Source organism: Ixodes scapularis, unplaced genomic scaffold (assembly GCF_016920785.2).
Source record: "Ixodes scapularis isolate PalLabHiFi unplaced genomic scaffold, ASM1692078v2 ptg000247l_1___fragment_3__unscaffolded, whole genome shotgun sequence".
Taxonomy (NCBI): Eukaryota; Metazoa; Arthropoda; class Arachnida; order Ixodida; family Ixodidae; genus Ixodes; species Ixodes scapularis.
In genome coordinates this window covers 683,013-697,452 of record NW_024609948.1, presented here as the reverse complement: position 1 = coordinate 697,452, position 14,440 = coordinate 683,013, and the positions used below count along the sequence as shown (strand labels likewise).

At 46.6% G+C, this 14,440-nt stretch overlaps 1 protein-coding gene across 1 annotated transcript in view; it reads right to left on the bottom strand.

Annotated features, from left to right (window-relative positions):
- The window catches only part of LOC121833986, a 55,422-nt gene extending 41,712 nt beyond the window's left edge, over nt 1–13,710 (bottom strand). Inside the window, exon 1 of the mRNA XM_042287718.1 lies at nt 13,652–13,710. Within this exon, the coding sequence (XP_042143652.1) occupies nt 13,652–13,710 (59 nt within the window). The remainder of the gene's footprint in view (nt 1–13,651) is intronic.
- Between the last annotated feature and the right edge of the window lie 730 nt (nt 13,711–14,440).

Sequence of the window (14,440 nt, the reverse complement as noted above, 5' to 3'; positions counted from 1 at the left end):
TGACTAAACAGTTTTCTTCGCGTATAAGTCGCAGTAGCCAGTCAAACACTGCATTACTTTTCCTTTTGAAAAATTGAGGGTAACGAACATGCTTAATTTCAATTGATATATTAGGGTTGTAATGTTGCAATAAAAAACTGCAAGCTCTATTTTTGTTTAAAAATAACCAATATAAAAAAAAATACAGTGTTTACGCCCTTTTCCGCAACCCACCATTGGATCGAAGTTTTGCTTTGTGCCTACGCATATTTTTCTCCACCGCTTTTCTTCTTCCAGTAACTTTCGGTTCTATAAACGGGCATCGGAATTTGCAAATATCCGAATAGGCCGCGCTCGAAGTCCTGCGCGCTCTTGCTTTTCCATCTGACACGGATGAGAGCGAGAGGGTAGCGCAGTCGCTCACCTTGGAGAGCAACTGCGCTAGGCATCGTCTTTTTCATCCGTTACAAGCGCATGTACCTTAAGTTTCCGGCATTCCTTTCAAAACCGCAAAAAAAAAAAAAAAAAAAACTTGTCGACGAAGCGTTTTACGGTGGTGCTGTCGACGAAACGATTGTCGACGAAACGTGTGTCTATGAAACGTGTGTCCACGAAAAGTTGTCCACGAAACGTAATTCCACGAAACGAGTTTCGACGAAATGATAGGGACCCCCCGGCTGAGTGGGCGCCGCTCGCTTTAGTCAGCAATGAATCGTGCAGGAGGTTTTCGCGTTGCCTTACCTCACTTAAAACGCAAAGCATGAGCAAAGACTTCGCCACATTTTTTAGATAGACTTTCGACTCTGGCCATTCCTAAGCCTAAATGAACGCGATAGTTGTCGGCATGGCAACGTCTTTGGAAAGTGGATTGATTGCCTTGACTCAATCGGCCGGGTATTGATAGCACACAAAAGCAGACAGCGTTCCCATAGACCTTTTGCTAAATTTTAAAGGCACCGAGGTGCATGCTACGGGTGTAGTTACACGCGCTGCACCTGCTGGCGTCTGCAGTAATAACTGTTCTGAAGCAAAAAGCCTAAAACAAATTTTGCCGTGCACGCGCGTTCGTCAAAGATTTATTATGATTATTTACTCCAAATGTGGAACGCCAGCGCGCGCGGATCGTAGAATTACACTGTCAGCGTTCTTCTCGATGTTCGGGTAATTTACTAATAGGTCAATTTTCAGTGGAGCCGAGTTCCAGGTTTTTCAATTTATGACGGTGTTATATACAGTTCTTACATGCTGGCCAACCATGCTGCCTGTACACCGCCCGCCTTTCACTGCTCACTTCTTTGTCATCCTTTCTAGGACTCAACTTCGTCGTCCTCTTTCGAACTCGGAAGGAAATTTCACGAGGCTTTTCTTCACTTCATACAGCCAAATATTTAGAAAATTTCCAAACAAGGGTTAATTTAGTTTTACCTTGGCGATTGTTTGTACCACGAGCAATAAAAATTGTTTCTTAAGCTCAAATGTATGCCGCGCTGCATCGCGAAAGCCAGGCAGCGCGCATTTGTTGGGTCCCCCCATTTCGGTAACCTTTCCACGGAAGCCACGTATATTCGCTACAGCCAGTAGGTAACACCAGCTACCACCGCATAATAAAACACAAAGCTACCGCTCATCCTGCCCTCGTCAAACTTGGCTAGGTACTTGTGGGTACCTAGTAGGGAAGGGCGGTTAACTTTTAACCGCGGTTAAAGTTAGCCGGCTTCGAGCAAACGGGCCCTGATGTCTCATTTAGGCGGGGACAGATAACGGTTTTCCGACCAAGGTCGCTGTCCCGCCAGCGGGCTTGTGGGACAGCGCGCTTTTTCTTTTTTTTAGGGGCGAAGCTCCTTAAGGTGTATCCACACGACGGACCGGGCCGCGGACCGATAGATCACGTGATGCGCGGCCCGCGGGCCGCCCGGGTGCAATGAGCATCCACACGGCGGACCAAAAGAGCAGACGACAGAGTGAACGGGCCGGTCTAACCCTCGACCTCACAGCTCCGCCAAACGCGTGCAACGAGCTGCTTTGAGGCTATTTGTAAGGAGCCAAGATGGAGGTTGAACGAAAGAGACTTTTGGCCGCGGTGGCTTTGGCGTTGACTATTGAAGACGAGGAGGACTTAAGTGAACCGGAAAGGGCATGCATCTATTGTCCCACAGAGCGGGAAATCGCTCCACGAGCGCAATGAAGTAAAAAGTTGCATCGTTGCACCATGCCGCCATCGTCGCACAACAAAAGGTTTGTCGTCTTCGTCTTCAACAGTTGGCGCCAAAAGAACACGACTTTGGATTTGGATTCCAATCCAAACAAAAGTCAGCTTGTTGCCAGACTTAGCACTTCAATTATACTAAAAACGCCGCGGTCCGCCGCCAAGGTCCGGGCGAGAAAACTGGCTTGGCATTTCTCACAAGCGCGGGCCGCGGACCGCCGGCGGACCTCGAAAAGCGGTGACGTAAGATCACGTGATGCGCGGCCCGCGGACCAAAACAGCAATTTGGTCCGTCGTGTGGATACACCTTTAGGGGCTAGCCATGGATGTCCGTATGTCCATCCGATGTCTGGCGTCGGGTGCTCGTGCTCACGAGCACGTGAGCACATGCTCCCGTGCCCGTGTAGGGCAAAAAACAACCGCATCTCCACGTGGTGAATGATGTTGATGGGGCGAAGCTCTGGTGGTGCTTGTCTGCGTAGACGCTGAGCCGCAGCAGGCCGAGCCTTTCGTTCGTTTTCATCCATGCATGTCAGAAAGAGAATGTGTGGTATGGGACTTGGTTATAAGCATTTGAGCATTTGACCGCAGCGTGACATGGATGATAACGAACGAAAGGCTCGGCATGCTGCGGCTCAGCATCTACGCAGACAAGCACCACCAGAGCTTCGCCTCAATCAACATCATTCACCACGTGGAGATGCGGTTGTTTTCGCTTCGGCTGCCCCGAACCCAGACACGGTTAAACGAAACTATCGCACCAGTTGCTTTCCCTGATGAAGGGACAAAATATGCTTGGCAAAGAAGATGCTGGTGCTGAAGGTTAATTTGCATATGACATTCCAGTTGAGAATTCCCATTAGATTCCAATTCGAATTTAAAATTGGTACCAGTTGGGTTTCCAGACAACCAATTTATCCCTGCCAAATGGCAGCCGAATTCGCTAAAGGGAAGCTCATCGCCATCTTCTCTAAACTGGGTTCTCCCGATTCGATAAACCAGGGTCGATAAAACGGCGTTCGCTAAAACGAGCTTCTCTAAACCGGATGCCTCCGAATTATTAAATTCCAATTGATGAGACCCATTGGCCAATGTGCTGATTGGAACCCACTAAAACCAATCGATTCCGGTTAAAACCAGTTAAAATTCCAATTGGATCTGATGGGAATTTTAGCTGGGGATCTACTATACTAAGAAATATTCTAACCAAATGTATTAGATGTGTATACCAAACAGTATGCAAATGGCAAGGAAATGTTTTCACAGTGTGTACAGAATAATAAAAAGGAGTGATTAGTTACCAAATTTAAACTTTTCAAGTCTCGTAACACAATAATACCCCCTCCCCCCACCCCTCCCCCTGCAACACTACGATTTACTCATGTATACACCGTGGCGCGTAGCCAGGAGAGAGACCCATGGTGCCCAGGCTCCCCCCGAAATCTTCCATTTTGCTGGGACCACCTCTCCCCCCTCCCCCTCATACAGAATTGAGTCATGGGCGGGCGCCCCTCGAAACAAAATCCTGGCTATGTGCCTGCACCGTGCAATGGCTTAAATGCCGGCTAAATATTGCTTTGAGGCGCTTTTGCAATATGTGCCTAATAACTAGTGCATGCCTACCCTAACCGATCTGTACCCGTGCACAATCATCTCCATAATACCTCACCCCCTTCCTCCTCATGCCTTCCACATCTGTCAGTTGGAAGAGCTGGACCACCCCACCTGGGGAAGCACAACTGACACCATGGCCCCAATTAGTGTCACACATTCTCAACGTTGCAGGGACCATGCTGCCGCCCTCACTACCAGCATCTTTTTGACCGCTAATGAGATGCAGATAATGCGGACGAAACATCATTGTAAATAAAATTTCTCTCTCTCCCTCCTAGCTGTTAGCCAAACGTCTCCAATTAGATGAAAGTAATTGGTTTTTTGGCTAAATGGATACAAGCTCAGCATGTTAGATTTCCTCACACCTTAGCATGGACTAACCACTAGGGCTGCATGTGACCCCCCCCCCCCCCCCGAGGTCACATGACCCCCCCACCTCCCCGAGGTCACATGACCCCCCCTGAGGTCACATAACCCCCCCCCTTTCCCCGGACGAGATTCAAGAATGAGGGGAGGAGGAGGATAAGGAGGTGAGGAGGGGTATACCTTCCCCTCAGTACTTCCCTCCTCCTCCTCAAGAGCTGCGTTCTAATTCGGCGTTACAGGGAGTTGTAAACGGCTTTCATTTTTTAATTCGAGATTAAAGAAAGAATATTTTATATGGCAAGATTTGTAAATTCACTCAATTAGGTATGATTGGCTGTTTCTATAGGATTCATTTTATATCAGATCCGTCGTTTACTTGTCATCCCATGACATCAGACCTTCTGAGGTCACAGTTCATAAATATTTGATAGTTAAACTTACCTTATAAATGAACAAGTAGAACAACCTTCACAATTTTAGCTGGGTTTTCGTCTAAGCATATAATAAAGTGAAAGGCGTGGGAAAACTTTTCAATATTCAAATTAAAAATATTTGGCCAAAACTTTTCGCTTCAAACTCAAAATCCACTAGTTACATGACTATAACTTAGAATAAACCGTTTTTCAAAATTGTCATCGGCCCGCTTCAGTTAATATTCTTGTTTATTTCTGACCCCGAAACGACTCAGGACACGGATGATGGCATAATTACCTCACAGGATATACTCGGAAGCAGGCCTGAACGTAGCGGGTCAAACAGTTTCGAAAGAATATACAGGAAAGGAGACAAAGTGAGGCCTTCTGGTGCTCAACGAGAATGTACGACGACCACTGCGGGGTCTCTGTCCAAAAAGCCATCTGTGGTTCCACAACAAAGCGTCCAATCATTGAGGTGTTTCTTGAGGTTATCAACGAAAAAGGCAATTTCATTTGAACCTGCCTTCGTGTTTACTCGAGCGGCTCTGAAGAGAACAAATAAGTGAAACAAGCGCCGGCTTTCTGCACAATGTGGGGACGGCTTCCTTGAAAACTAATAGGGAAGAGGAGACGGTGACCCGCTGGGTGTAAAAATGACAGCGCATATCCTACAAAGGCGAAGGGAGAGGGGGGTGCAGACACAGCCCAGACGGAACACTCAGAGACATATTGCACGAGCACCGACACCTACAGATGGTCCCCACATGAGAAGAGTGAGACAAAGTCGGTGAAACGGACATTGTTCGCCGCCCCTACCACCGTGGGTGCTGCTTCCTTTATCTCCCGGTTTCGTGCTGACTCGATTCTCAGTCGTGTGCTAAACCAGACAATTTTTTGTTTGTTTAATGTGTGGAGTTACAGTTACAGTTACCCAATACAAAAGAAACAGTCTTGCAGTTACAAGTTACCAGCAGTAAAGAGTAACTCGTTACCAAAAAGTAACTCTAGTTACCAGTAACGCATTACTAGTAGCTAGTTACTGCCCAAGACTGCTTGTCATGCACGGTCTGGATACGAGTGCTTCGCTCTTACCAGCGCTTTGGTCGTATAAAAAGCGGCCTTTGGAGCGTCATCTTCGATGTCGCTCATCAAAAGCATTGGCTTATCAATTATTGCAAATAAATTATGCACATTTGAGCACAAATGCTGAAATGGCGAATCACGCAAAAAAAAAGAAACACCCTTTGGGTTTAAATTTTTCTAATTTCTCAGTTTACCTTTCTTCTTACTGTATAGTGTAACAAATAAAATAATACTGTTTTGGTTTCTGATTTCTTAAGTCCAATTTTTGTACTGTGACGAGAAAGTAACGGCGTTACTCTTTTTGCAGTAACTGTAACATTTTACTTTTTGAAGCCGGTGACTGTCACTGTAACAGTGTTACTTTTCCCCCCTAGGTAACTGTAACTGTAACACTGTTACTTTTTGCTGTTAACGTGCCCACGACTGATGACTAGGTTCAATTTCTTTGTTATGCTGTGGTAGTAAACACCGAACCGTGGGGACAAGTTCAAATAGAGTACCCCTTATAGTTTGATCTCCTGCCCATCGTATTGTCGGGCACCGAACAATGGTTCTGAGCACTGCGACACTTTGCACACCATACTGCTCGACATTTAGAGTCTTTACCCAAAAGGAGACTTTGCTATCTCTGACGACTTAAATTTTCCAAACATTGACTAGGTTCATCTTACCACGAGCAGCTCGAATGCTGCGTGAGACTTTTTCATGTTTCAATTTTGACCTCACCCCAGTTGTTGAACAACCCACCCGTGGCGACAATATTCTTGACCATACCCTTACAAGCACACCAGAAATAATAAAAACTGTCAACTGTGTTGCTGGCTTAAATGACCACGGCATCTTGATCATCGAGTTATCTATCCCTGTGCCGACGCTGAGCCCAACTGTTCAAACAATTCGTGAGCTATAACAAAGGTGATTACTACGACACCATAAATCGGAACGTGTCATCGTTCTATCAGTCGTATGTCGAAAACCTTCGTTCAAGATCGGTGGAAGAAAACTGGTTACTATTTAAAAACAAACTTAATATTTTAACTGAGCAATTTGTTCCGAATGTTATTGTACAGAGCGACGGGCATAACCCCTGGTACAATATAAAACTTTACAATCATTATAAATAACAAAAAGAAGCGCATGTATAAAAGAGCTAAAAAAGTAAATAATAACAAAGTCTGGGACAAATATTTTTCATGTCTCAAATCTTGTACAGAGCGTAAGGTTGACGAAAAAAAAGTTATTTTTTTTAGGCCTGCCAAAGAATTCTGCAAAGTAACCCCCAGAAGTTCTGGAAGGTATTTTCACCCAGAGATAATACTGACTCTATCCGACTAAAGAATGAAAATGTAGATGCCGTGTGTGAGCCACATTGCGCTACAGCTTTAAACAAATATTTCTCTTTCATACTATCAAACGAAAGCGTTGATCATATACCTATATAGTTTGCCTTGCTCTGGTTTTGAGCCCATGGCCCCCATTGACACTAACATTTCTGCTTCCAGAATACTTTGACTTATAGGTTTAAAACTCTCATCATCTTGTGGTCCAGACAATATTAGCCCCAAAATTCTTAGCAACACCAAAGTAATATGTAGTGAATTCCTCACATTCATATTTTCTTAGTCATTACAGCAGTATTGCCTATACTCCGTTTCACCTTCAGTCCGAGCACAGCGGATGCTAGGAGCTATCCCAGCCAATCCAGCGTTGAGAGAGTGTCATGTGACCTTGAGCTCCCTGCGTCGCTCTGGCCAACTGAAAGGTCACACGCAAGTTCTCCCATCGCTCTACAGGGGGAATGGTGGGGGTAGTGGGTGGTCTTGATTGAATCTACACTCACCTATGTAGTGACGGAGGGTTCCTATCTCTTGGCACACTGGGCAGTTCCCACTGTATTGAGTGGGGAACATATGCAACTGAGTAAAAGGAGGTGAGGGAAGGACCCTGACTGAATTTGCCTATACGCTACCTGTTCCTCCAGCGTTAACTTAGGATGCGGGGCTGGCAGTCTTCACCTTTCCTTGCAGTAGAGTGTGACTAGCATTTCCTTTTAGGTCACCATGGGTTGGTCCTGCACCTCTTCGATGGCTGTGGCCCGGTAAGTCAGCGCGCAGGCCTGCTGGTGAGCAAGTTTGTTGCCCTCTACCACAAAGTGGGCAGGTACCCATTTAAATTCTATGGGCTCCTTGGGGGTCTTTTGTTTTTGAGCACCTGCAGCGCTTTTCAGGGCACCGAGCCCGACTGGAAGCTCCGGTATGCTTGGTGTGAGTCGGTGATTACCCTGGTTCTGCCCGGCAATAGGTGACCCCGTCTTGTTCCGCAATTTTCGATTACTCTTTTAGCTAGTGTATTTATGTACCAGTTTTATTTCACACACACTTGTTCTCACTGTTTATATTACTCACCAGCCCTGTAGGTGTCAGCCACCTGTCTGTTCATATGTTGATCTTTTGTATTTTTCATGTACTCCCCTCCCCCCCCCCCCCCCCCCCCCGCTCCTTATGTAATGCCCCTGCTGGGACTTTTGAAGTTACAATAATAATAATAATAATAAAAAAACTGCCAGTAACATTGGAAGAATTGAGGAGCGGGGGTGGGGCCAACAAGTTTGAATTCCTGTGCCGACGCAACTTCACAGATAACTTGAGCACATCATATCACATTCCCACTCGATCTGATAGGCATTCCTAATCAGTTTTATTTTCATATGTTCAGTGACAATGCAAACCAGTTTTAAATACTCTACTTTTATAATATTACTTTTCCGTACTTCTCACTGCAACATTTTCATGGCGAGCATACTGTTCCCCAGATCACGAGAGCCGCGCACAAGTAGCGAGCCTCAGTTTGGGCATCTAGGACGTAGTACGTAGCTGTTGTGCGTCTCACCTACGCACTGCAAAATCTGCGTAAAACGATCCAAACTTCTTTCAGCAAGCGCTGTTACCCAAGGGGGTATCGGAGGTCGGGTGTGTTAGCGCACCGCAGCTCGTACGGCGAAAGGTCCCGCTGCCAGGGATCCTCACCCCTACCCGTTTCGATCTGTTGTGAGGCACAGACCCCAGGCTAGCAGTCGTACTGTAGTGGCTAAATTTTCTCATCTACAGCCTGAAACGGTATCGCCAGAACCTAGACAGGCCGATCGCACGCCATTTAAAATAGTGAACGTCTTATTTTCTTCCGCTGTGCCCAAAATGACGACAGTGGATGCGATTGAAAGACCAGCGGATAGGCGGGCTACCACTCTTGCCTTCGAATCGTTCGGGAGTCGGGCACCTGCATTTGCACCATGATTGAAGAAACAAAGAGAAGCGACGTCAAATCACATCGACACAGAATCACTCCAAGCTTCCTTGCTTGTGCCCTTCAGCTTTGTGCGCCGTCAGCCGTATCAACGCTAATCAAAATTAACAACGCCTGCCGCGCGCGTTCCGCTGCTCATACAAACAACAAACAATCAGAGTACTTTGCCGCAGAAAGTTACTTCCGCCAGTTTTAGCGGAATGCAGAGCTCAACCCCTGCTGAACCGACGTTATTCAAGGTATTGAATTTGGCGTAAGGGTAGTGTGTTTGGGGTATGCGAAAAAGACTACGGTATTGACTATGGCGTACGCCGAAATGACTACGGTATTGATTTTGGCGTACGCCATAACCCCCATAACTAGGGGTGTCGCGAACCGGCCGAGGTTCGAGTTCGACCAGGTTCGACTTTTTCGAACTTTTAGTCGGAAATTCGACGAACCCTGTATTGAGGTTCGACTCGTGCGCGCATGCGCGACAGGCTGGCCAGTTGGCTTCGGATTGGATGGTGATGGCTCAGGGATTAATAAAGGACAGCGCTGATTGGTTATTTCAGTTAATACAGTACAAAACAATTAAGTTATTAACTTCTTTAGTGATTAGAATTAGTTTATTTTAATTGCAATTGTTTATAAAATGAAAAAAAAACCTTTTTATAAAAATAAATTTTCTAAACCTAGACATGCTTGTATCAAGGTCTGGCCACACTGTCCACAAAGTCGAACCGGTCGAAATTGGTGAAAAGTTCGAAGGTTCGTCGAACCGGTTCGACCTAGTCGAACCCCGAAAGTTCGACCTAAAAATCGGGTTCGACAAAAGTTCGCGACACCCCTACCCATAACCCATAGAGTTATTACAATGTACGCTAGAGGTTCAACTGGCGCTAGTGTCTATGCGACTTCCGGGAGGCAAATTGAAGCAGACAGCAACCAGTCTACTTTTGCAGTGCTCCTGTGCATTCCTATGGGGAAACACGCGCACATTTTGTCTCTTCGCCGGAAAATAACATAAATAACTTGTGTTATTTCGGTTGTACTGTATAGTGTGTACCTTTATTAACATTATGAAAGTGTAAATGCTTTAGTTACGGCATTTTTCTTTACCACTGAACGATGTCAAAATTCGGTGTATTTCAGGCCCAAACCTCTGTACCATGACAGGTATGTAAAAACGAGCAGCGATTCCAAGCGAAATAACGATCGAAAGGAATGTAGAATGTGTTCAGGGTTAGCTAGCATTCTGGTGCGGGTCATATATCGCTAATATGCCCGTCGTGTCATTATATGAAAATGACTCCGTCGTGCGCATCTTTACGATCGGTTAAAAAAACATTCGAATGTAAAAAAATAAAGTACGTGGGCTACAAAAGGTGTGTATTTTTATTATTTTCTATGTCAAGCAGTTTTTATCGGGCACCTGTTTTCTGGCTTCTCCCTTCTTCTGCAAAGATTTGGAGCGTGCGGGTGATGATTGGAACCCAGAACAAGCATCTTCGCACATATTCATGAGCAGAAAGAGTAAAACTAGCAGTACTTATTTATTGGAAATCAGACTATATTACGTGGCTTTCAATTTATTTTGATCGTCTGCATGCAAAAGGAGTCACTTATTCAGTGTTACCGCGTAGTTCTTACCGTCTCTCATAGTCAGATGTCTTTCGTTCGTTTGGCACGTATATCCCCCAAGCTAGAAATCGCCGATGCCGTGTTCGCGCTAACAGTGTCCGACAGTGGACATAAATACATGTACGAAGCAGTTTTAGCACCGTTTTTTATGCCACGAATTTAAAATAAAAACGCCGTAACTGACCAATTATTCCGTCTGCGTGACTGAGAAATGTTCTAATGTGCCCAGTGCGTACGAATTAGTCGTGATATTTGCTCTTATACTCGAGCGCAGAGAGCAAATGCACTCACTTTTCTCCATAGAAATGTATTACCGGAAGTCAATTTCGGACTGGTTGCTGTCTGCTTCAATTTGCAGCAGCACACTAGCGCCAGTTGAACCTCTAGCGTACATTATAATAACTCTATGCCATAACCACTACCGTAGTCGAAGCAGAGGGGTAGTGAGATCGGCGTCCTACACCGGCACGGAACTACGGTAGCGAAACCAAGCGGAACTGTGTCGACGTTTTCGACGTTACGGAAACCGCAGGAACTGCGTCCAAGACAGGCAGGTTTTGCTGCCGGCTGCCTGGGTGCCTTCCGTGCTGAGTTCGGTTCTGTTTTCCGATGCCGAGTGCAACCGGCGTTCAACGTGGTTCTGTATTTGTGCGTGTCAACAACGTAGCTGCAACATCGTGATGGCAGTGTCGTGGGTTGTAAACAGAAGACTGGAATTATCGCCGATGTGACCGTGTGTTCGCGTATCAGTGGTGTAACAAGAAGATGAGATCGTAAACTGTCGGGCATTGATGCCGCTGGTCGGGCCGTGATCGGAGGGGGCGGGGTGTCGCAGGTTGACATTCCGCTTTACATTAAAACGTTTAATACCACATGAGGGATTACGTGCAATCGATCAACGTGCGGATAGTCATGTTGGAACGCTGGTCTGAACGGTAAGCTCCTATCGTACAGTGGCCAATGTAACAGTCGGTTGTCTCGTCCCCAACAGCGATTGCGCTCTCGGGAAAGGACAACAGTACGAAATCGTGACGGAAAGTACGTATATTTACTGTGTTTAAAGGGGTACGGAAACCAAATTCTGGAGCTCATTTCTTTGTTTCAACACGACGCAGGTAGCAGCACAACCACAGAAACATAAATATTGCGCTAGAAAACGCAAGAAAACATATTTTAAAGTGAATTAAACGATAATCAAAAACCACCTGGTAGTTGGTTATGAAGCTTCAATGGAATGTCGTGACGACAACATGCCTCTGAAAGCAGCGCCGCAGCGGTATGTCCGCTCACTGGTATAGATTGCCTAGGCCTGAACGCAATACCGAGGCGTCTTGGTGGAAAGAGCCAAAACGAAGTGAGCCACCTTGGTTTCAGCTCTCGCGCGACGTGCAAACGCGTGCTTCGGTTGTTCTCAGGTTTGGTGCGCGTGCTGGCCCCGCGATCTCTACAGCCCTTGGGTTCTTCGACAAAGCGAGATTGTAACGCGTTGACGCCTCCAAGTGGCAAAACTCGTCACTACGGTACGCTTGGTCGTCCGAGGCATGATGACGTCAAGACGTCTGCCGGATCTCCCGAGATGCATCGCGCTCCTCCATGGCTGATTTTGAAGCGCTCGCCAAAATCGCGGCATTTAGAGCATAAAATATAGCCATCTGCTCAAAATACGACCGTGCGATTATTCATTACAGGCTTAGCTGATCATATTGAACTCATTTCTTGATGTTTTCTCTATATTTCAAGTTTCGATTCCGTATCCCTTTAATTTTAGCATTAAAAAACAATAGTAGGTAAAATCGGAAAAAAAAAGCTACCCTTTATTTTGCTGTTTAAATATACTACGGTTCCTGGAGAAACTGCCCTCCAAGTGGCGCGCTGGGATGAGCGCTAGAAGTTTTCAAGCTCGCCACGGCTAGAGCACGTAGCGCAATCCAGAACGCCGCCTCTCGGCGACTAGCGGCGAACGCCCGGAGGTTCCAACTGCGGTCAGAAATGCAGGGAGAACGTGAGAAAATCGTTGTTTCTTCAGTATTGTGGGGTTGTACGGAATGGCAATTGTTTTTGACATAATAATGAAACATTTTAGAATAATTTGCGTTAAGTTTTGTGCCCCGCAAGGACGTGACTTTTTTAAAAAAATTGCCTGAGCGGCATCATGCAGCAGACGACACGGCGACGTCACACCATTCACGTGACCCGCTCCGGCCAACCCGAAAAGCCCATCTCCGCTGCGAGCAAAAATCGTCTGCTTCAAACACCATTGCCTTGGAAATTGCCTTCTCAAAATTTGCACACGCATCCGATATTATTAAAACTTTGATAAAATGTTTAGTGCTTTACTAACTTCACGACAGACTAGTTTTGAAAAGTGCGAACTCGCCGTTTATTTTTTAATCAGCCATGTTGTGTCGATCTCCATGTATTCTCCCATAGGGCGGGCCGCCTCCTGGAACCCTGAATACCACGTGACTCGCGCCGAGTCACTCTGTCGGCCATGTTGTCGGCAAAACACGGGGTTCAAAGGATTGCGCTACTCTATATAGTGCTCTAGCCACGGCGTAGCTCCGTACCTGCCGCTAGTCGCAGCTTTGACTGCATTCAAGTTGATGGAAAAGCGATTTCTCAGCCCGTGAAGCATCACTTCCAGCTGAGTAGTGAATATCCGCTCTACAGAGATTAATTTAAGACGGCAAATGCAGCTTTGCGCGAACAGCACAAATAGAAAAACCAATAGAAATACAGGCTACGACGTGCCGTGTGGGGAAACAAACTCATGGCTTCGGACCGCATTGGAGCAGCTTGATTTATTGGGTTTCAAATAATTACGGCATGATCGAGCGTTTACTTTTTAATAAGAGATTCATCCCCTGAGCCATTTAAAATACTCTCAGGGGTATGGCATTGCTGGGAAAAAATCAACATGCTGGGAATATATTTTATTGCTTAGGGAGTCACCGAAAAGTTCCGTACGTTCAAAACGACCAGTATAAAAGACGGAAACGCAGAGCACGGGTGTAGTGGGAGGACGACGAAGCGCTTGATCTGTAAGACTTGTTTTTCTTACCTCCGCCGAGAGCTATTCGCAGCGCCCAAATTAAGGGACCTTCGCGCCCGAAAGGGCATCATGGACCAACGAGGGCCTCCCGTCACCCTCCGACCGCCAATGTTTGACCCGGGAGGGACGACTTCAGTGATGTTCGAACTTGGTGTCATGAACAGCGCGCTAAGCCTATCACCTGAAATGGGAGACACAAACACTCGAGCTGCCAATACAGAGCTGCCAATACACGGCCACATCGGGCCCAATAACGGAAGGCATCCAGAACAGAAGAAGGCATACACTCGAGCTGCCAATACACGGCCACATCGGGCCCAATAACGGAAGGCATCCAGAACACGCCGACCCAAGAAACCGTTTGCAAATTGGGCCAAATAGAAGTTGGCAGGAAAGATGGCACAGGTCAGCTGCAGGAGACCCAGTCCGCCGGCCTTCAGACCCACCAAAGATTACCACCGCCGGAGGTGAGCCAACTTTTTGAAGTTCTGGCAGGAGTGATTGAACGCCAACCGGCAATCCTGGAAGCTCTGCAACAATTTGTTGTTCGATTTGTGCCGCTACCACAAGAAGTCCTGAATGACCCGCCCCAGCATAAACAGAGAGACCCAAGGCAGTACCCACGGTCTAAACGAAATAACGATAGGTCACGGTCGCCCATGAGACCAACTACTGGGGACCGCGAGGCAGAGTCCTATCAAGGAGTACAACAAATGGAAGATGATGGCTGCTTCCCATCGGCAAACCCGAAGCCGCAAGAAGACGGCTGGGCTTCTCAAGCTGGCGCGTCGACGTACA